Source organism: Marmota monax, unplaced genomic scaffold (genome assembly GCF_021218885.2).
Source record: "Marmota monax isolate L192 unplaced genomic scaffold, Marmota_monax_Labrador192_F-V1.1 WCK01_AAM20220418_F8-fsc00050, whole genome shotgun sequence".
Taxonomy (NCBI): domain Eukaryota; kingdom Metazoa; phylum Chordata; class Mammalia; order Rodentia; family Sciuridae; genus Marmota; species Marmota monax.
In genome coordinates, this window is record NW_026694552.1 from 7,219,017 (window position 1) to 7,242,041 (window position 23,025).

Below are 23,025 nucleotides of genomic sequence, written 5' to 3' on the forward strand. Positions count from 1 at the left end.
TCAGGATATAGGCCTCCACTTAGAGCTCTGGGATCTTCCTTTTGAGAAACAGCTGGCTAGTGAATCTAGAGCTGGGAAAAAAAAATAAGAAGGCCGCTGAGGTTGTGGTTCAGCTGTAGAATACTGACTTAGCACATGAGAGGTGCTGGGTTCGATCCTTAGCACCACATATAAATAAATTAATTAATTTAGTAATTAAATTAATTAAGTAATTGTGTCCGACTACAACTAAAATATATTTTTAAAAAATAAGAAGACAAATCCCAGAAGATTTGCCACAAATGGTTGATTTTATCTGTGTGTGTAAAGCACTGGAAAACTCAGATCTTCCTCCAGGTACTCCATGTAATTACCTATTCTGCTAGTTTCAGTGTGTTGATTTAAATCCCTTGACCACCTTGGAACTATTAATGGATCCTTCCACTTTTGAAAATATCACAGTAAGTTATAATGTCACTCACCAAATGTAGTACATATAAATGAAATGTTTAAGTGAACCCATAGACCTTTCAGAGTCATGACATCTTATGCTGAGAAGATATATTGATATGCAGATATTGGAGGTCACTCAATAATAAACTGCTCCTGATAATATTGACTCTGGTATCCACTAAATTTCTATCTATAGTCAACCTACTTCCAAAAAGAATTTGAGTCAACTTGTAATTAAAAAAAACACTCATGTAAGATTGCTAAAATAGGAATAGAAGATCATAAACTCAGTAGACTCTTGATACATGTTAGCAACTCTAGATAATATAAATATAACTTTAAATAATATAAGCATAAAGAATTTGTATTGGCAAAAAATATCAGTGGCAACAAGGCAGAGTTGTAATACATATGACCTTCCTAGAGCCAACACCCTTCCAATTCATTAATTTCGTATTTCCAGGGAAGAAACAAGTTGGTGTCAACCTCATCACAAGTATTGCTATGAAAGTTTTAAAAAATCCAAGACTACACGTACATAGTGGTTAAACACCTGTATACAAAGAAAACTTTAAGTAAGCTCAAATCAAGAGACTGAATGGTTAAGGGAAGCCAATAATAGATTGAAATAGGCAATTGGGGCCAGGCACAGTGGCACACACATATAATTCTAGCACCTGTGGAGGATAAGGCAGGAGGATCCCAAATTCAAGGCCAGCCACAGCCAATCAATAACACCCTGTCTCAAAATAAATAAATAAAAAGGTCTGTGTAAAGGGCCCCTGGCTTCAATCCCCAGTACCAATAAATAAACAAAGAGAAACATATATATATATATATATATATATATATATATATATATATATATATATATATGTTTTGAAAAGGCTTCTACAGGACACTCTCCCTATTTTCTAAACATCAAGGTATTCCTGAGAATAATTTCTCAGACAGATTCACAGGAAAATGTTTTTTTAGCACTGAATCTGGCAGACCTGTAGAAACAACACCCTTCCTTTTTCCTTGATGAACAAAACAGCAGGCTGAAATTTGGTCATGGGAATCAGACTACTTAAGTATAGCAAGAGAATAAATTACATATAGGCTCCCAATCGTATCACTTCTTCCCATCCATAGTTTCATTAACCTACTATTTTAGGGCCTGATGTCTTCAAGCAATGCTAGAGGAAAAAGAAATACATTTAGATCTCCTTGAAAACAGAAACCATATGTTTGTTACTTGTAATTGGTGCTCATGAAATATTATGATGGCTTTATAGACACTGTAAATATTGAATAAATTAACTAATTAAATGAGGTCAATAGCCATAGATTGGGTCAGATCTTACTTAGTCTTGTATACTGATGATTTCATGGAAACAGGTACTCGTGGTTTGGATGGGCCCCCAGGACCAGATGGATTGCAAGGTCCCCCAGGTCCTCCAGGATCCTCCTCTCTTGCTCATGGATTCCTCATCACACGCCACAGCCAAACAACTGATGCACCCGAATGCCCAGAGGGAACAGTCCAGGTCTATGAAGGCTTTTCTCTCCTATATGTTCAAGGAAATAAAAGAGCCCATGGTCAAGACTTAGGTAAGATAATTGGCATATTATTCTTATTGTGCATTTTTGTTTTGAAATTCCTGTTGGATTTTAGGGTAACCTTGGACAAAGTAAATCACCCTTTTCTTTTGTGGATTTGAAATTGAAGACCATGTCAAGGTCAACTGAATATATTTCCTGTGATTTTTAAATAAGTAATATTTAAACATAAACTAAAGGCATTAATTAGCTAGTGTGAGGTATATTCCTTGGCCTAAAGAAAAGTATTTTCAAAAGGGCCACATTTACATTCAGTTAGCTTAGTTATTAAGGAAAATTAAACTGTTCTCTGTAGTATAGCAGCTGCCTGAGTGGGCAATGTTTATAATTCGTGGAAGATAGTTTCCTCTTCTCTGAGACTGGTCTTCATCAAGTTGAAAGATAAATTCTGAAAAGACTTAGTTCCTAGATCCAAGAAAGTAAGGTCATTGCTTAATTAAGCTAGTTTGTAATTCCTAAAACAATGCCTTAGTTTTACAAAATATTATCAGAGTAACTTAAAGTTATATAAAACATCATATTTCCATGTAGAATCTAGTTCATTTCATGTGTTTCCATGTATCTTTTCTATACTGGTATGGGCATCTTGGTTGATGAAATGAAGCTGGATTGGATGACTTTCAAGGACTCTCTCATTCCCAACATTTCTTTTCCTGGAATTTTGATGTTGGATATTGTGATCTCATTATTTGACCCCGGGCTCCTATTTAGGATTTACTATTTTATTTGCATAAAGACATTTAAAGATAGTTTGGGTTTGTAGTTTCTGGGATGTCTATACTTGGAGGCTTCCTGAGGTCTCATTAGCTGGGCCACTCATTTTATAAAAACAATTTAGCAGTAGAACCCCAGGGGTCTGATCTTCTCACTCTGTTCCCAGGGCATATGGCCATACCCACTGGCCAATTCTGGCTCATCGGAGTAGAAGGAAATGGGAAGCCAAGGGCCATAGATAAATTTATGTACCCAAATAAAGCAGAAGAAAGTTTGCCCATCTTTCTTTTCCCTCTTCTCTTTTCTTTCTCTTATTTTTCTCCTTTTCATTGTTTTTGTTTCCGTTTCCTCTTTTGCTTCCTTTATGTTACATCCTTTCTAATTTTACAATTGACAAATCTTCATTAAATTAATGTTATTTTAGACAAGTTTAAATATTTTATATCTCATTAATTAAACAGTATCTGTAAATATTTTCCTCTAGTCTTTCTCCCATAAAATTTTTCTTCTTTTTTGTCCATTCTATCTTCACTGACACAGTCTAATGTATAATCAAACTTGTAAACTTCAACTATGACCTATGAGGGCAATAAGAAACCATGAGAAATTTTTAGCAGTATGAAATTTAAAAATATAATGCAAAGATAAAATGGAGTCTTCTATCCAGTATGTCATTTTAACATTTCAGAATGCATGTATTTGGTCAATCAAGAACAGTCAGTTTGCATTCAGACTTGGAGATTACAAACTATCCCTGACTGTGGTATAGTTTTGGCCTTAGACACAGGAAGGCTGTAATAGGGCTCAAAATCCCAAGACTGGTTCTAGATTACATAGGCTTTTCTTGTGCTCATTCAGTTATTAAATTAGATAAACAAAAAATCCTGGTAAGTTTGGCCTTGATACTAAAGAAACAATCACCTGATCAAATAAATACAGTTTTTATTTTGATTTGTAGAGGAATTATTATATGTAAGAAAGAAGATGGAGGAGACAGATACATGGAATACCAAAACTTTTCTCTCTGGGAGGAAAAGAAAAACATAATGAGACCTATTTGTGTAGTAGAGCCTTATAATTTCAGGGTATGGAAGGCATTGGGAGTGGATGGGATCTCTGTCTCTGTCTTTTTAAATTTGGAGACTATAATCCAGGATCTTGTATTATTGTGGGCCAGCAATAGCACATACATGACAAATAGCCATGATCCTATCATTATGGGCCTTCCCATAAAAGTACCTCTTCCTTTTCTTTATGAGACTAGGGATATTTCCACCTCTGCCCAAAATTTAGGCAATAGATTAGTTTTCTTTTAAAATTACTATAATAATGTACAAATGCTTTTACGTTTATTATATAATTTGATTTTCACATCTATGTTAAAAAAATATATGACATATTTTTTTCTTTATACAAGGAACTGCCTAACAGATCACACAGGTAAAATGCGATGGAGAAAGGAATTGAATTCAACCCTTGCCACTTCTGCATGCGTCCTTTTTACAGTTCTGCCATGCTGTCATTTATTCTTACATGACCTCAAGGCAGTCACTTCTTTCTAAGCCACTTATTTTTTTTTTCTGGGAAAATAGATAAATTAGACAAAATCAGTTAATTTTGAATTGAGGAAATTTGGAAAAGACTCTTAGGTTTATCTCAAACCTATTATATTAAATTCCATATGATTCTGATGACCCACTGTCTTTTAAATCATATTCAGTCTGAGATAAACATACCGTTTTGGATACATGAATAATTTCTAAGAGGTGTATACAAGCATAATTTTAAAGGAATCAATTTTCAAATCCTTGGTTTCCAAGGATTCCTAAAGTTAAACTGTATATGAATGTGCTTCTGGTAATACCTTTCCCATATTCCCTTTCACCATCCCCAACTCTGTAAAATATCACACTGTGCCACATTGACCTGAAGTGTAAATACCTCAGAGACAAATTCAAAGAGGCAATTTAAGATAACAATTTTGTTAAAGTCTCCATTAACTGAAACTCTATAACTCATTTCTAATATGTCTCATTAAGAAATATATTTCTTGGCTGGGGTTGTGGCTCAGTGGTAGAGTGCTTGCCTAGCATGTGTGAGGCACTGGGTTCGATACTCAGTACCACATAAAAATAAATAAATTTTTAAAATGTCTATCAAAAACTAAAAAAAAAATTAAAAAAAGAAATATATTTCTGGGGCCGGGCGCAGTGGCACATGCCATTAGTCCCAGTGGCTCTGTAGGCTGAGATAAGAGGATCTCAAGTTCAAAGCCAGCCTCAACAATGGTGAGGCACTAAGCAACTCAGTGAGACCCCATCTCTAAATAAAATATAAAATAGGGCTAGGGATGTGGCTCAGTGGGCAAGTGCCCCTGAGTTTTATCCCTGGTAGCAATATGTATGTATGTATGTATGAATATATTTCTGGGGCTAGTGGTGTTGCTTAGTGGTAGCATGTCTAGCATGCATGAAGCCCTGAGTTCAATCCCCAGCACCTCAAAGAAAGAAAGAAAGGGAGAGAAAACAAATCTATTTGTAATAAAAGTTTACCTTTTTGTTTAGTAATTATCAAAATTTACAGTGTCTTTATGTTTAATCAGTTGTAAATTAATAATAATCATGATTGATCAGATCCATAGAACACCATTAGAAATTTTCAAGCACTATGAAATTATAAAAAGTAATTCAAGACTGAAATGTGGCTCAGTAGTAGAGTGCTTGCCTAGCATGCTTGAGGCCCTGGATTCAATCCCCAGCACTGGAAAAAATATGTAATGCAAAGGGGTCTGTATTCAATATGACATTAGATAAGTTGAATTAAATATCAAATTTCTAGTTAATGAAATTAATTTAATTTAATGTCTTTAGATAATTTTATCTAGTTTTTTCTCCCACAAAATTTTCCTCCTTTTTGTACTCACTTCACTGACAGAGTCTAGCTTACAATGAAAATAAAATATTTAAAATTGGGCATGGTGGTGCATGCCTGTCATTCCAACAACTTGGGAGGCTGAGACAGGAAGATGGCAAGTTTGCAGGCAGCCTCAGAAACTTAGTAAGACCCTGTCTCAGAAACAAAAAGGACTAGTGATATAGCTCAGTGGTAAGGCACACCTGGGTTCAATCCCCAGTACTGCAAAATAAACATATAAGTAAATAAAAAATAAAATAATCAACCCATAAAGACTTATGGTCACAGAATGTTTAACAAAGTTATTTTATTTAATTTTTTGCTTCAATAAAATATAATAAGATGATTAATAAAAGATTCCCCAAAATTAAAAAAATGCATTAGGATTCAACTATGTGAAAGTAATGGAATTGAAATATAATTTCCAAATACAAATGGAACAATGTATAATTTTCAACTATTAAAAATAATTTCACACATTTTTAAATGGTAATGTTAAATTTCAAATTATTACATTTGCAGTATTTAAAACAGTGATGCAAAAATTTGCTTTTAAATATCAGCATTCACGAAACACCAGCAATGACAACTGGCAATGTAGAAATGTTCTTTGTAAAGTCCTAGACCCTGATATTATTAAGTAGACTATAAAAGGTGGATTAGGAGCTGAGACACAATAACTAATAGCTTAATACTTGCATGGTATCAGTTTCATTTCTGATGAAAAAAATAGATATCATATGTGAGAGGAAACCTAATTTTTATCACCTTTTTGTGAATGAATGGAAACAGAAAGGCTCATTTACTAGTGAAGATAATCTTATTGTTTCTACCCACTGTGTACTTCAAAGTCTAGTTCCTTTTCTTTGTTTTCTCCTCCATCCTTCTTTCCTCTCTTATTTTTTGCCTTCTTACTTATTCACCTCCAAACCTATCTGTGGTTGCTGTACATATTGGTCAGCACTATTATTGTCTCCAAGTTTAAAGAGATTGGGGATATCTTAGAAGAGAGGGAAGCCCAGAGTAAGAAATATTAATATTAGGATTCAGTGTACATCCTTCACTTTTACATAGTAAATTACCAGATATTTTCCATAATATATTATTGTTAACAAGATGCATCACCAGTTAAAAAGTAGCACTGGGAAATACATAATGAGATAGAACAAAAAATGTCTCATAAATTGTAAATTATATCCTGATTTTATGGGCATGGGTTATGGCTCAGTGGTAGAGCACTTGCCTAGCACGTGTGAGGTACTGGGTTCAATCCCCAGCACCACATAAAAAACTAAATAAACAATAAAGTTATTGTGTCCATCTACAACTAAAAATATTTCTTAAAAAATATATCTTGATTTTAGAAATGTTAAGATATGAGTAAATCTTAGAATATAAGAAAGTGCAGGTATTATCTAAAAAATGTCATCTTCCTTTTTGAAAGATTGTTTGTTACTGTTTTAGAAGAAACTAAGGTGTTATCATAATGCAGTCCTTCCTCTTTCTCTTTCCAATTCTTCCTAGGGACAGCTGGCAGCTGCCTTCGTCGCTTTAGTACGATGCCTTTCATGTTCTGCAACATCAATAATGTTTGCAACTTTGCTTCAAGAAATGACTATTCTTACTGGCTTTCCACCCCAGAGCCCATGCCAATGAGCATGGAACCCCTGAAGGGCCAGAGCATCCAGCCATTCATTAGTCGGTGAGGCAATGGTTTATCTTTTGACTTTTACCAACCCCCAGTTAGTTTAAGTAGTCAGAAATTAGTCTACAGCTAATAATCTGATGATATTCCTCCCAATTAAGTAAACAGTTGTGCTTTTTAATATTCAATTCAGTCGTTTTAGTTTGATCTGTATTTATTGGGGATCTGATTGCCACCAGGTCCTATGATACACATAGTGTAGTATACAAAAACTATAGTCTAATCATTAGATAAATATACATAAACCAATCTGATATATGACAGGTTTGGGCTAAATGCTATGATGGATTAATAGAAACATTAAAAATCATAGGGAAATGGATTTAATTTCAATTGGCAAAATCTAGTTAGCTGTATGGAAAAAAATGTATTTAAACTGATCTGTCCATGATGGATTGAAAGAATTTGAGGTATAGACCAATATAAAAGGAAAAGACATACTAGGCAGAGAAAATGAGAATGAGTAATACATTACTGTAGCTAGAACATAGTATTTAACAATTGCATGTGGAGAAATGATTAGAAAGTTAGCTTGGGCTCAGATGGTAGGATACTTTCAGTACCAATCATAGCTCGGAATTTATTTGGTATATTATGAGGAGACTACCAAATTTTTGAGCTACACCTCAGGGAAGATTTAAAAAGCCATCAGTTTATAACATGGATTCCAGAAGGGATAGTCATGAGGTAGAGACCAGTTAGATTGGATAGAATTGCCTTAGTCCTGATGTGAATGGATTAGATCTTCCAGTGGGGGACACTTATCACATTATTAGGATAGATAGGATTTGGCAGTTGATTAGCTGCGGGAAGGAGAAAGTGATAGCTAAGATTTGGCCCATGAGTAATGAAGAGGAGAATGGTACTTTAAATAGTGATTTCCTGGGGTTTTGGAGCCTTGGAACCCTATTTAACTCAATCTCCCAAGAATGTTGGACATTGGCACTTTTATTCTGGTCATGATCTAGGGTTCCAATAACTGTAAAGGATGAATCACTGGAAAGTATAGTTCCTGTAACAGTGAATATAAAGATTAAACCTCATTTAGTCTTTGTAACAAACTCAAGATGCCCTTTTAAATATATTTGCCTAAATCCTTAGAGAATGTGTGTGTGCTTGCATATGTGAGCAATAGTTTTATCAGTCTTAACTTTGAGGAGTAAAAAGTTCTCTAAACGTAATATGTAGGCAAAAGGGGCTAATTTGGTCTAAGTCATACTTCAAGAGGTCCCCTATTAACAATCTGGTAGACTCATTTGTATTTAATGTGTTGCTGTTTTACTTGATTTTGAATTTTTCAGCCACATCTTCAAGTGCCTGAACACCTGCCCACCATTCTGGATATGTTGTAGTTATTTGGATATGGCCAAATACTATTGTTAATAAGTATGCTTTGGACTAAGAATAATGAGCAGAGGTTAAGCAACTGTCTATTTGTGTTTTCCAGCTTACCAGACATTATTCTTAACCATAGTTGTAACGTCACTAAATGTCTACTCTTTCACTGAGCACTTTGATAGCAAGTAGTATATGAAATGCACTTAATCAGACTCTTAGAACACTTATGGCATGGACTATAGGAGTATGAATACTAAAAATCAAGGCAGAATATAAAGTGAAATGTTATAGCAGTGGTTCCTAGTTTCCTGAAAAATGTTTATAGTTTCAGTTTATAATTTTTTTGTATATTAGAAGATAGTGCTTATGCAAACCCAATTCTCAAAGTGCTGTTTCCTCTTTTTCTCAGCCCTAAAGATACCTTAATGGGCCTCCCTATCAGGAAGGCTTCCAAAGAAGCAGTGTTGCTACTTACCATATACTCACTCTGTAAATTATGTTCTCTCTCCCTTTTCTTTACCAGATGTGCAGTATGTGAAGCTCCAGCTGTGGTGATTGCAGTTCATAGTCAGACCATCCAGATTCCACATTGTCCTCAAGGATGGGATTCTCTGTGGATTGGTTATTCCTTCATGATGGTATAAAACACTCTTCCTTGCTTTTGTCATTATAATTCACTGTCCATCCTATGTTTATTTCTCACCCGTTTGAGGAATCCCTATAACTTGCACAGTAAGAAGCTTGAACCTCAAATAGCTTCTGTTGAAGCACTGTGTTCCCCCTTACACATTTTCTATAATATATTTTCATAATTTACCTGTTTGCTTTTGTAGACCGCCCTTGATGTGGAGACTATTGTTACCTCTGGTCCTGTATTTGTGAAACTAAGCTAGTTACACCTCACTGGATATTCACTAAGATGTTATGGCACATAGTATTGTGGCACATTTTTTTCTTGTATTTTTAGCATACAAGTGCAGGAGCAGAGGGCTCAGGTCAAGCCCTGGCTTCCCCTGGATCCTGTTTGGAAGAGTTTCGTTCAGCTCCCTTCATCGAATGTCATGGGCGGGGAACATGTAACTACTATGCCAACTCCTATAGCTTTTGGCTGGCAACTGTAGATGTGTCAGACATGTTCAGGTAAGGTACTTATGGCTTTAATTCAGGTCCAAAGCTTCCTTCAGAGATGACAGGGAAGAAAGAGAAAATTCATGGGTGGTTTATCCCTAACAAATGTTGGGAATTTATTGGACTGTGTCCTTTTTTCTTGCTTGTTTTCCTCATCTCTCTGACTCAGTTCAAGAAAACAAACCTGACCAATGTTGATGAGTATGGTTAGAGATGGCTCACTAGTCTTCTTTCAATAACAAAACAGAGACAAGGAACTGTTTGTGACCTGTTTAATAAAAAGGCAGCAGCTCATCTACTAGAATGAGACCAACCCAGGAATGGAAGCTGTGATCTGTGTTTTCTACTCTAATTCAATGATCTCCTTTCCCAGAATGTTATTCATTTTTTGTTTGTTTCTTTTTGGTACCATATCTTCATCCCAAGGATGCTTAACTATTGAGCCACATCCCCAGCCCATTTTATTTTTTATTTTGAGACAGGGTCTCATTAAGTTGCTTAGGGCCTTGGTAAGTTGCTGAAGATTTTCTCAAACTTGGGATCCTCCTGCCTCAGCTTCCTGAGCTGCTGGGATTATAGGCATGTGCCTCCGTGCCTGGCCAAAGAATGTTTTAAAGGCTCTCATCCAAGTGTTTGAATGCATAAGATCACGCATAATATTTGCACCTCAGGATACTTCAATCTACTGAAATTTATTTTCAGGATACCTTTATTGTTTTTATGTGATCGTTCTTTTGAGTTATCTTTACTTGATATTTTTCTTTTTTTATCATTTGTCAGTGTTTTTCTTTTCTATTGAAGCATTGTGATTATACAGAATGGAATTCATTATGCCATATTTGAACATGCACATAATATAATTTGATCACTGTCATTCTCCAGTACCTTTCTTTTCCCTCCCTGATACTTTTCTTATGGTCCTTATCAAATACTGATCATCAGTTACCTGGATCTTTTTCATTCAAGGAACATCAGAAAATGTATCAGAGAAAGAGAAGGAGAAACAAATATACAAGATAACTGGTGGGGAAAACAGTCACAAAAATGCCTTTGTCCAGTAGTGGCTTTTGTTCCATGTGAGTCACTCATTAGGTCACATTGCTCAGAAGTAAACCATTGAATCAATCAGTTGAGCCACTTAACACAAAGAGAATGTTTGGGTGTGGATTTAAATCAATAATACAATTGAAATATCAAAATGTTAAAGAATTGAAGTCAGAAAAGGTAATTCTAATTGTCTTCTTTCTTACTTCTCAGTAAACCTCAGTCAGAAACACTGAAAGCAGGAGACTTGAGAACGCGTATTAGCCGATGCCAAGTGTGCATGAAGAGGACATAACATTTTGAAGAATTTGTTGTGTTTTTAAATGTGACATATATATAAAATTCCCAGGATTCATTGTCTCACTCTCCCCAATTTTACCACTGCTATCACCAATGGTGCTACTATATATGACCAAGAGAGCATGCTGACTAGTAACCATGAAGATTCAGATGTACCTCAGCAATGTGTCAGAGCAAGGCCTCTCATTTTTTTATGAAAGAAATCAGGAAGTGAATTTACTTTATGGGTCCAGAATGATTTCTCCAAGGATTAGAAGATGAAGATTATATATTTTGCCCAGTTAGTAAAACAGCACATTAAAAATTCAATTAAGAGAAGAATCACACTGAGTAAAATAAAAGACTGCAGTTTGGGGGAAGAATTATTTTTCATGGTGCTACTAATCCTACTGTATCCCAGGTTTTTAATATAAAAGTGTTAAGCTTATTTTGCTCTGTAAGTAAAGAATGTGTATATTATGTAAACAACCTTTTTGCTCAAAATGTTGAGTCATTTAGATGTGACCTGGAATGAATCACTCTTAACAGAAAATGTAAGAATGCCTAGAATACAGACAGCAAGATTTTATATGTGAGAGAATTTATACTCTTACACCATTACTACTGAGAGTAAATTTATTTTGAGTTTTATCCCCTAAGTTCTTATTTGATTTTTTTAAAAATATAGGTCATTTTAGCCACTTTAATCAGAATTTTAAAGGTTCGTATTACATATCAAATGATAATATCCAATGGAGTAGTTTCTTTTCTTGCTATATTCTCCAAGACAAATGCCCCCTGTTTGGATGTTTTTGACATCTTGTTTCTGTTCATCCCTTACTGGGCAAACTCCCCGACAATTTTGAGAACAAATTTACCACACAAACTTAACTTTTTTTTTCCCTGGTGCTTCTTATGTAAGAATTAGTCTCCTGTGGTCTCACATCTACAAGAACTGGGAAGACAATACTTACTTAGACTTCCCTCTTCAATTACAAAAAGCCAATCAATGTTTTTTACTCTTTTTTATTTTAAACATTTTATTATAAATAGTCATAGGATACCTTATTGCCCTAGCTGTCATCTTCTCACTGAATGTTTTTTAACTCACCAATATCAATTTAATTAAAGATATATGTTGTAAGGATGGTTTGCTGTGTGTCTCTTCAGCCTATGTGTAAAAACCTGCTCACCTGCTCATTTCCAGATAGGCTACATATCTGAACATCAACAATTATTCCTTTCTCAGGGAATCAGCTTCTGGAGACTTGGATCATTCTGATAGCTGATAGAAAACATAGTAATGTAAACTTTTACCAATGAAGAAATCAATCTATTAGAAGGTATTTTTGAGACAACAAATATCTTAACATTGTGTTGTTGAGAAAGGGGGCAGAACTAGTTTCTATTTGGAAGAATTATTAATAATGTTTAAAGCAGATTAGTGAGTTAATATTCCTAATGATTAAGGTTGAATCACATGTAGCTCTCTAAAATAGTTGAGGACTTGCTAAAAATAAAAGGCATTAAAAGCCATTATAACAAAATTGTATGTTAGAGCTAAAGTATAAAACAATCAAAATGATCCTAATATGAACCCTTGTAAAATCAAAACTTAGACTTCTGTGGTGGTAAAATTTGGGATCTCAACAATGGTAATGAATAATTTTGTTGATTTTGGCTTATCAGTTGTAAATTTTAGCATTTTTCCCATGTAGCCCCATGCATGAAAAAGGTGATGGGTGATAGAAACTAACTGAAAATGCCATATTACATTCCATGGATTTTTCAACATGGTGTACATTCGAAGATTGCCCCTTGAGTTCGAGATGCAAATACTAATTCTATAGGTTTTGCTGTTTGTAGCATTCCCTCTCATACATATCGGTTGAAGACCTTGGCTCAAAAAGAACCTCCTGACTTTCAAATTGTTCTTAAATCCTTTAACATTCCCCAGCCCAGCTTGGTTGTTTGAAGTACAAAGACCCAATCCCTTCCAAGACCTTAATATTATTGACCATTCTTTACCACTGATTATCCCAAAGTTACTCTTGAGCCAGCTGTTCTAGTAGTTGCCTTGATAAGTTTTCAGTAATCTGCAGTCAATGGTTTTCCAACATGGACAAGCAGTAAATGAGATGCTCTGCTTAATCAGCTGGTTTGACTACCAAATAGGAATGTTAACCAAATGTGGTTTTACCAGTTAATAAATATATCTTGATTCCAATGTTATGTAGGAACAAAATCCTAATGTTCCACAGCTATGTGGAAGAGTTGGTCTGTGGAAACCTCTACTCCTGGTATATACTTCTTATTTGGAAGATAACTCCTGGTAACACCATTTCCACTGGAGGAATTGTATATGTAATTCCTTTTACTTTGATACATTTCCTTTTTCTTTTATAGCATGTTGGCTTGATCTGCAAGCTAATGCCATGTTGGTATTGTACTCACTTCCAAAGGAGGTTCTATGGTGGTTCTGTTGGACACTTTGTAATTTTATAGAGTTTTTTCCCATCCAATGGAATTTGAAAACCCCTTTCTAGTTCTTATGGTGCCTAGGAGGTTCTTTGCCTCAATTAGCATCATTAATTGAAAACTCACTGGTTATGCCAAGCCATCAAAAGTTTATTCAGAAGTTAACACAAGAGGGCACTATTGCCTATAAAAATAAATGAGCATTTATAATGATTCCTTGAGTTCATTGTTGATGGTGGAGGTGGGTTTTATCTAAAGCCTTACCTCCAGAGTCCTTGTTTTAAGTTTCATGAATTCTTTCAACTTCATAAAACTCAATGGCAAATATTCTAAAAGATGACCCAGATTCCCCATTTCTGTATCCAAAACTAAGGGGCAGTTTAGCTCTCAAAGATTCTCCTCCTAAAAGCCTAATTAGGCCTTTTCTTTCTTTCTTTTCTTTTTTTTTGGTGGTGTTGGGGATTGAACTCAGTGCCTTGTATATGTGAGACAACACCCTACCGACTGAGCTATATTCCCAGCCCTAAGAGGCTATGGCTAGGAATTGGCTCTGGTAGCACTTCCAGGCCTTTCAATACAAAAGCAAAGAGAAATCGCTTTTGTTTGGCCAATACTTCAATTGGCTTCTTTGGAAGAGAAGCTCTTTCCTCAGGCTGGGCTATGCAAACATCTTCATCCCTAGGCAGCTCCAAAATAAACTGAATAATATTTGTAAGTCATATGTCATTCCCATCTTAAGAGCAGTGGGGTTTTTTTAGTTGTGTTTTTAAAAAAATGTATTCAGTGTGCTTTGAAGGTTTGTATGGTGGAAATAGTCACAAACTGAGACTTTGAAGGAATCAAATCCAGATAAGCCTGTCTCCCAAGTTCTACATTTACAAACATTTATTGAATGCTTATTAGCTGTAAGGTACCATGGTGGATAGCAGTCCAAAGTCAATTAGAATGATATAGTCACCTTAGTATATACTCTGGAGAAGAAATATACTACTCTGCCTTTAACCCAGATGTCATATCTGTGTATCTTTCTCTGACAATAATTTGACCCTTACTTGGGCTTTAAAGAAGACTACCTTGAATGCCTCAGTAGCAATAAGTGTAAAACTTTATGTAGTTTTCATTAAAATGTCATTCTTTACATATTTCAGTTAAGCCTCAACAACTGATGCATTCAAACAATACAAGGATTGGACTTCAATTGAGAGATGAAAAGTTGAGCCTTGGAATGGTCAATGACTTTCCCCAAACCACAGGACAAGTTACTAAATTCTTCTCCCAAAAATCTACTCATCTTCTAGCCATGAAGATGTGTGTTTCAAGAAAATCAGATCCATTGTGATAGTGATTCATAGGGTTCAAGTACAAGGCTTTCTGCCTTCTGAGAAGTGCTATACTGCGTGTTTTGGAAATCTTGGTTCCCAGGTAAGAATAAGTGCTTTTCATAGTACCACTGTGGCACCTGAGACCCTTTGGAATTAGCCCTTGGACACAGGAAACTTGTAATGAATTTGCTGTACCTTGGGGGCATTCCCGTCTGTCTGGTGTAAGCCTCTGTAGCTAAAGAAAACCTGGTGGTGCATGCCTGAGGCAGGAGGATCCTAAGTTCAGGAAAAGTGAGGCACTAGCAACTTGGTGAGACTTTTCTCTAAAGAAAATGCAAAATAGGGCTGGAATGTGGCTCAGTGGTCAAGTGTCCCCAAGTTCAATCCCTGGTACCCCCCACAAAAAAGAAAACCTTATGGGTCCAGCCTGATGCCCACCTCATGTGAGCTTCTTCAGAACTTTTGAATCAAGATGGGCTCTTGCAAATTGAATTGTCTGGTCTGCAAACTCTACTACATACTAATGATATAAATCTGAGACCATACATCCCTAGTCCTTTTAATTTTTTGTTCTGAGACAGTTGCTTAGAGCCTCCCTAAATTGATGAGGCTGGTCTCTAACTTGCAATCCTCTTGTCTCAGCTTCTCAATTCACTTGAATTACAGATAGTACTCTGGGGAGGGGAAATTAAATCTTATTTACATTTAATATACATAAACACACAGAAACAACATGAGTTTGCTAACTATATCCACCATTAGTGATATTTCATATGTAGTAGTTTTTGTAATTTGGCTCCTTTCAGCAGAAATTTAGGATGTAGATCAGATGAATAAACAGCAAGCCAAATGGGCCAAATAGTAAAGCATTATTTATCAGATTACAGAGGCAGGAAATGTTAAAGTTGAGAACCCTCTAGGCTGAAATAAGGCCCTGCTTAGTTTAACAATACTCAGGAAATAAGCCTGGCTTTGAGGTTACTGGGTTTAAAATGGGGATTAAGGGCTGGGCCTGTGGCTCAGCATGGAATGCTTACCTAGCACATGTGAGGCCCTGGGTTCGATCCTCAGCATCACATTAAAAAAAAATAAATAAAGGTATTGTGTCCACCTACAACTTAAAAAAAAATTAAAGCTGGGTTTTAAGAGTGTTCTTAAATTGACTAGCACTTTCAGATGTAGCAGCTCTTGCCCACCTTAAGACCAGCCACAGAATAGAGCTCCACCCCCCATGGAGTGTGAAGTGATAACAGCCTGAGGCCATTCTCACCATCACTACCTTCTACCCTAGGAAACCTTCTGTTTCTTTCATCCTCTAAGCAAGCAGAAGTGGCCTTGGGTGCATGAAAATGCGCTAAGGCTTTTCACCTTGAAGCTCTGGTTTTGCTTCATCTATTTTAATAATCTGTAGATAGATGCATAAATATTTGTATTTGCCATGTCCTTTTAGTGAAACTATTCATTTTTTCATTAGGGTAATGGCAATATGGTAAAGAAAATGTTAATATTCTTCACACTGAAATTTACAAAGATGGCAATTTGTCCATATACTTTTTCAGTTTTTTTTTTTTGTGTGTGTGTGTGTGTGTATGTCAACATGATACTTGGTTTTCCTTCCCATTATTTTACTGTAAATCTTTTTTTTTTCTTTTCTTTTTTGGTACTGGGAATTAAACACAGAGGCATTTTAACACTGAGCTACGTCCCCAGTCCTTTTAATGTTTTATTCTGAGACAGTTGCTTAGGCCCTCCCTAATTTGCTGAGGCTGGCCTCAAACTTGCAATCATCCTGCCTCAGCCTCCCAATTCACTTGAATTACAGGTATGGGCCACTGTGCCCAGCAATTTCAAACCTTTCTATTTGAAATACATTTCTGGGAGTGCATGTAGTTGGATCTTAAATTTTTATAAAACTGGGCAGTCTTTGCTTTTTAATAGAGTGCATTTAGTGTGGTTATTGCTAAGGTTCAATTTGAATCTATCATCTTATTGTTTTCTCTTTGTCCCATTTGTACTTTGTCTATTTGTCTGCCTTGTTTTAGATTAGTTATTTTTTTTTCTGATTCAACTAACCCCCTTTATAGCATATCAATTAATTTGGTTAATTTAGTGGCTAGAGTTTGATATTCATCATTGATATTCATCATTAATTTTAGAGTTTGATATTCATCTTTAACTTATCATAGTCTATATTCAAGTCACATAGTACGTCTTCCTATATGCTATAAAAATGTTACAATGGTATACTTTCAGTTCTCCCCTCATGAGCTTTGTGTTATTATTTTCTTACAGTTTACCCTTATGTGTTAGAATCCTCATACTACATTATTATTTTTCTTTGAACAGTACATTCTCTTTTTTATTAGATATAACTCATACTATAAAATTTGCCCTCTTAAAAGGTACAATTTAATGGTCTTTAGCATATTTATAATGCAGTTCAATCATCATCATGATCTAAATCCAGAACATTTTTGTCACCCCAAAAAGTAACCCCATGCCCATTAGCAGTTTCTCCCTATTTCCCTATCCCTCCTGCCCTCAGCCCTAGGCAATCCACAGTGTCCTTTCTGTCTCTATAGTTTTGCCTATTCCAGGCACTTCATAGAATTGCAGTCATACCGTGTATGGCCTTTTGCTTCTGGCTTCTTGAACTTACCGTTATGTGTTCAAGACTCTAGCATCCATGTTGTAGCATATGCCAGTATTTCATTTCTTTTTTTTTTCCAATGGAAAACCCACAGGAAGTAGGCTTTATTCATCAGTTTAGAATGACAACAGGAGTAATTTTTTAAGCTCAAAAAAGGAAGTTTGAGAGACGGTACAATTCATTATTTGAGTAAGTAAAAAGGTTTAGGAGAAAATATGACATAATTAGCAAAAATTTATCAAGGAGGGCCAAGGTTTGGTGCCCTGGACATCCCTTCTTGCTTTTTCTCATTATAGGACATTATTAATCTGAATGATTTTTCTGTACATTGCTTTGAGGAAGGGGGGGTGTAAGAGAAGAATTCTACCATATTGAAAAATCTTAATTTCAGTTCTTCATTTCTTCATTACTTAAATGAGGTGAGATTTGTATTACATAAAACCATTTTTTTCCCATACAGAGGATTGAATTCACAGATGCTCTATCACTGAATTACACCCCAGTCCCTTTATTTTATTTTTTAAACTTTTTTCAGATTGAGTCTTGCTAAGTTGCAGAGGCTGCCCTCAAACTTGTGATCCTCCTACTTCAGGTGTGGGACACCATGCCTGGCAAAATCAACTATTTTTTTTCAGGACTGAGAATCAAATACAGGGCTTTGTGCGTTGTTAGGCAAGTGCTCTGCCACTGAGCTACACCCTAATCCCAAAACTAACTATTTTCAAGTAAACAATTCAAGCGGCATTGAATATGTCCCCAATGTTGTGCAACCACCACCTCTATCTAGTTGCAAAATATTTTCCTCATCCCAAAAGAAAACTTCATGTTCATTAAGCAGTACATCCTCATTTCTTCTCCACCCAATCCCTGACAGCCACCTGTCTGCTTTCTGTCTCTGTGAATTTACTAATTCTGGATGTTTCATATAGGTGGAATCATACAACTTGTGCCCCTTTTTTTGCTGGGTTTCTATCAGTTAGCATAATGTTTTCAAGATTTATTTGCATTATAGGATGTATGAGTAATGCATTGTTTTGTATGTGGCATAATAATCTATTGTATGGATGGACCACATTTTCTTTATCCACTTATCCATCAACATTTGTGTTGAATTGAATCCTGCAACCTTTTGGTGATTGTGAATAATGCTGCTGTGAACATTCATGTAGAAGTATTTATTTGAGTACTTGTTTCCATTCATTCAGACATATACCTAGGAGTAGATTATCTGGGTTATATAGTAGTTTTGGTTTTTTGTTTTTCTTTTCTTTCTTTTTTTTTGGGGGGGTGGGGTACACAGGTTTGAAACCAGGGATGCTTAACCACTGACCCACATCCCCAGTTCCTCTTTTTAAAAATATTCTATCTAGAGTCAGGATCTCACTGAGATTCTCAGTACTTTATTAAGATGATGAGGCTGGCTTTGAACTTGAGATCCTCTTGCCTCAGCCTCCTGAGCCACTGAGATTACAGGTGTGCATCACTGCGCCTGGCAGATGTATTATAGTTCTATATTTGGTTTCCAGAGGAAACTGCCAAACCATTTCCTACTGTAGTTGCTCTAACTTCTATTCCTACCAGCAACACACGAGGGTTCCAATTTTTTCCACATCCTACTGAAACTTGTTCTTTGTCTGTTTTTAATTATGGCCACCCCAATGAATGTGAAGTAGCTTCTCATTGTGCTTTTGATTTGCATTTCCCTAATGACTAATGATGATTATTAGCCATCTGTATACTTCTTTGAACAAATGTCTACTTTTAAGCTTTGCCCGTTTTTAAACTGGGTTGTCTTTTTATTGCTGACTTGTAAGAGTATGTTATAGATTATGGATGGTAGCCCCTTATCAGATATTCAACTTCCAAAGATTTCTCTCATTTGGAAGGTTGCTTTTGTATTTTCTTGGTGGTATCCATTAAAGCACAAGATGTATTAATTTTGATAAAATCTTATTTATTTTTTTCTTCCTTTTATTTCTTCTTGTTTGGTGTCATATCTAAGACACCCTTTCCTAGTTGGAGGCATGAAGAGTGACCCTCTGTTTTTTTTTCCAAAAATTCTATTATTTTGGGTCTTACATTTAAGCCTTTATCCATTTTAAATTAGCTTTTACACATGAAGTGAGATAAGAGTGCAAATTAATTTTTTTGCATGTGGCTATTCAGTCATTCCAGCACCATGTTAAAAAAACAATTAGCCGGGTGCAGTGGCATGCACTTCTGTAATCCCAGTAGCTTGGGAGGCTGAGGCAGGAGAATCCGGAATTCAAAGGCAGCCTCAGCAAAAGTGACGTTCTAAGCAACTCAGTGAGACCCTGTCTCTAATGAAATACAAAATAGGGCTGGGGATGTGGCTCAGTGGTCAAGTGCCCCTGAATTCAATCCACATTACTCCCTCCCCCCAAAAATAAACCTATTCTTTCCCTCTGGGCTAAATTGTCTTGATACCCTTATCAAAAAATAATTGAATATGTACCTAATTAAAATTAATTAATTAAAAAACAATTGACTGTGGATGCTATTCATTTATTTCTGGATATTAAATTCTATTGCATTGAAATTCTTGTCTGTCTTTATTCTAGTACCACACAATCTTGATTATTGTAACTTCATAGTAAGTTCTGAAATAACTGGGTTTGAGTATTACACTTTTGTTCTTTTTCAAGATTGTTTTGACTGGTCAGGCTCCTTTGTAATTCTGTATGAATTTTAGAATCAATTAGCAGGGGGTGGCTAACTAGGATTCTGATAGATTTTTATTGAATCTGTACATTGCTTTGGGAAATATTATATTTTAACACTACTAAGTCTTTCATTCCATGACCACATGATGTTTTCCCTTTTATATTGGTCTTTTTTAATTTCTTTCAGTGTTTTGTAGTTTTTAGTATGTAAGTCTTACACTTATTTTGTTTAGTTTGTTCTTTTTGATTTTACTGTAAATGAAATTGCTCTTAATTTCCATCTTTTTAGATTGTTAATTTCCGGTATATAGAAATATAACTGCTTTGTTTTTTGTTTTTGTTTTTGTTAGTTTGTTGTTTGTTTTTCGTTTTCTTTTTTTGCTCAGATCAAACTCAGAGCCTCCATTCATGCTAGTCAAGCTCTCTACCACCAAGCTACATCCCCAGTCCTTATTATTTTATTCTTAGACAGGGTCTTGCTAAATTGCCTCCACTAGCCTCCAACTCACAATCTTCCTGTTTCAGCCTCCAGAGTAGCTGACATTGCCACCTTCTATACCTGGCTCCTTTTTTAAAAGATATATTTGATCTTATATCCTGAAAGTTTGCTGATGCATTTATTATCTCTAATAGTATTTTAGTGAATGCCTTGAAATTTTCTCTATATAAGGTCATGTTATTCACAAATAAACATAATTTCTTCCTTTTATACTCTTTATGTTTTTATGTATTTATTTTCATCTGATTGAATCAGGCTAGAGACTTCAGTATGATAGTAAATAGAAAACCTAAGCCACACATGGTGGTGTGTGCCTATAATCCCAGCCACTGGGGAGGCTGACACAGGAGGATTGCAAGGTTGAGGCCAGCCTCAACAGTTTGAAGCCCTAAGCAACTTAGTGAGGCCCTAAGCAACTTAGTGAGACACTGTCTCAAATTTTTTTTTTAATTTTTTATTGTGGGTTGTTCAAAACATTACAAATTTCTTGACATATCATATTCCACACTTTGATTCAAGTGGGTTATGAACTCCCACCTTCACCCCATACACAGATTGCAGAATCACATCAGTTACACATCCATTGATTTACATATTGCCATACTAGTGTCTGTTGTGCTCCGCTGCCTTTCCCATCCTCCACCCTCCCCCCTCCCCACCTCTCCCCTCCCCTCCCCTCCCCTCCTCTCTCTCTACCCCCTCCACTGTATAACCCTGAGGGTCTCCTTCCATTACCATGCAATTTCCCTTCTCTCTCCCTTTCCCTCCCACCTCTCATCCCTGTTAAATGTTAATCTTCTTCTCCTGCTCTTCGTCCCTACTCTGATCTTAGTTACTCTCCTTATATCAAAGAAGACATTTGGCATTTGTTTTTTAGGGATTGGCTAGCTTCACTTAGCATAATCTGCTCTAATGCCATCCATTTCCCTGTAAATTCTATGATTTTGTCATTTTTTAATGCAGAGTAATACTCCATTGTGTATAAATGCCACATTTTTTTTATCCATTCGTCTATTGAAGGGCATCTAGGTTGGTTCCACAGTCTTGCTATTGTGAACTGTGCTGCTATGAACATCGATGTAGCAGTGTCCCTGTAGCATGCTCTTTTTAGGTCTTTAGGGAATAGACCAAGAAGGGGAATACCTGGGTCAAATGGTGGCTCCATTCCCAGCTTTCCAAGAAATCTCCATACTGCTTTCCAAATTGGCTGCACCAATCTGCAGTCCCACCAGCAATGTACAAGTGTACCCTTTTCCCCACATCCTTGCCAGCACTTGTTGTTGTTTGACTTCCTAATGGCTGCCAGTCTTACTGGAGTGAGATGGTATCTTAGGGTGGTTTTGATTTGCATTTCTCTGACAGCTAGAGATGTTGAGCATTTTTTCATGTACTTGTTGATTGACTGTATGTCTTCCTCTGAGAAGTGTCTGTTCAGGTCCCTGGCCCATTTGTTGATTGGGTTGTTTGTTCTCTTATTGTCTAATTTTTTGAGTTCTTTGTATACTCTGGATATTAGGGCTCTATCTGAAGTGTGAGGAGTAAAGATTTGTTCCCAGGGTGTAGGCTCCCTATTTATCACTCTTATTGTTTCTTTTGCTGAGAAAAAACTTTTTAGTTTGAGTAAGTCCCATTTGTTGATTCTAGTTATTAACTTTTGTGCTATGGGTGTCCTATTGAGGAATTTGGAGCCCGACCCCACTGAATGTAGATCGTAGCCAACTTTTTCTTCTATCAGACGGCGTGTCTCTGATTTGATATCAAGCTCCTTGATCCATTTTGAATTCACTTTTGTGCATGGCGAGAGAAAGGGATTCAGTTTCATTTTGTTGCATATGGATTTCCAGTTTTCCCAGCACCATTTGTTGAAGATGCTATCCTTCCTCCATTGCATGCTTTTAGCCCCTTTATCAAATATAAGATAGTTGTAGTTTTGTGGATTGGTTTCTGTGTCCTCTATTCTGTACCATTGGTCCACCCGCCTGTTTTGGTACCAGTACCATGCTGTTTTTGTTACTATTGCTGTGTAGTATAGTTTGAAGTCTGGTATCGCTATACCGCCTGATTCACACTTCCTGCTTAGCATTGTTTTTGCTATTCTGGGTCTTTTATTTTTCCATATGAATTTCATGATTGCTTTCTCTATTTCTACAAGAAATGCCATTGGGATTTTGATTGGCATTGCATTAAACCTATAGAGAACTTTTGGTAATATCGCCATTTTGATGATGTTAGTT

The 23,025-nt window shown here is 36.0% G+C and overlaps 1 protein-coding gene across 1 annotated transcript in view; it reads left to right on the top strand.

Annotated features, from left to right (window-relative positions):
- The window catches only part of Col4a5 (collagen type IV alpha 5 chain), a 225,974-nt gene extending 213,672 nt beyond the window's left edge, over positions 1-12,302 (top strand). Inside the window, exons 47-51 of the mRNA XM_046420818.2 lie at positions 1,816-2,028; positions 7,189-7,366; positions 9,231-9,345; positions 9,675-9,847; positions 11,093-12,302. Of these exons, the coding sequence (XP_046276774.1) occupies positions 1,816-2,028; positions 7,189-7,366; positions 9,231-9,345; positions 9,675-9,847; positions 11,093-11,174 (761 nt within the window). The 3' untranslated portion in view covers positions 11,175-12,302. The remainder of the gene's footprint in view (positions 1-1,815; positions 2,029-7,188; positions 7,367-9,230; positions 9,346-9,674; positions 9,848-11,092) is intronic.
- The last annotated feature ends 10,723 nt before the right edge of the window (positions 12,303-23,025 follow it).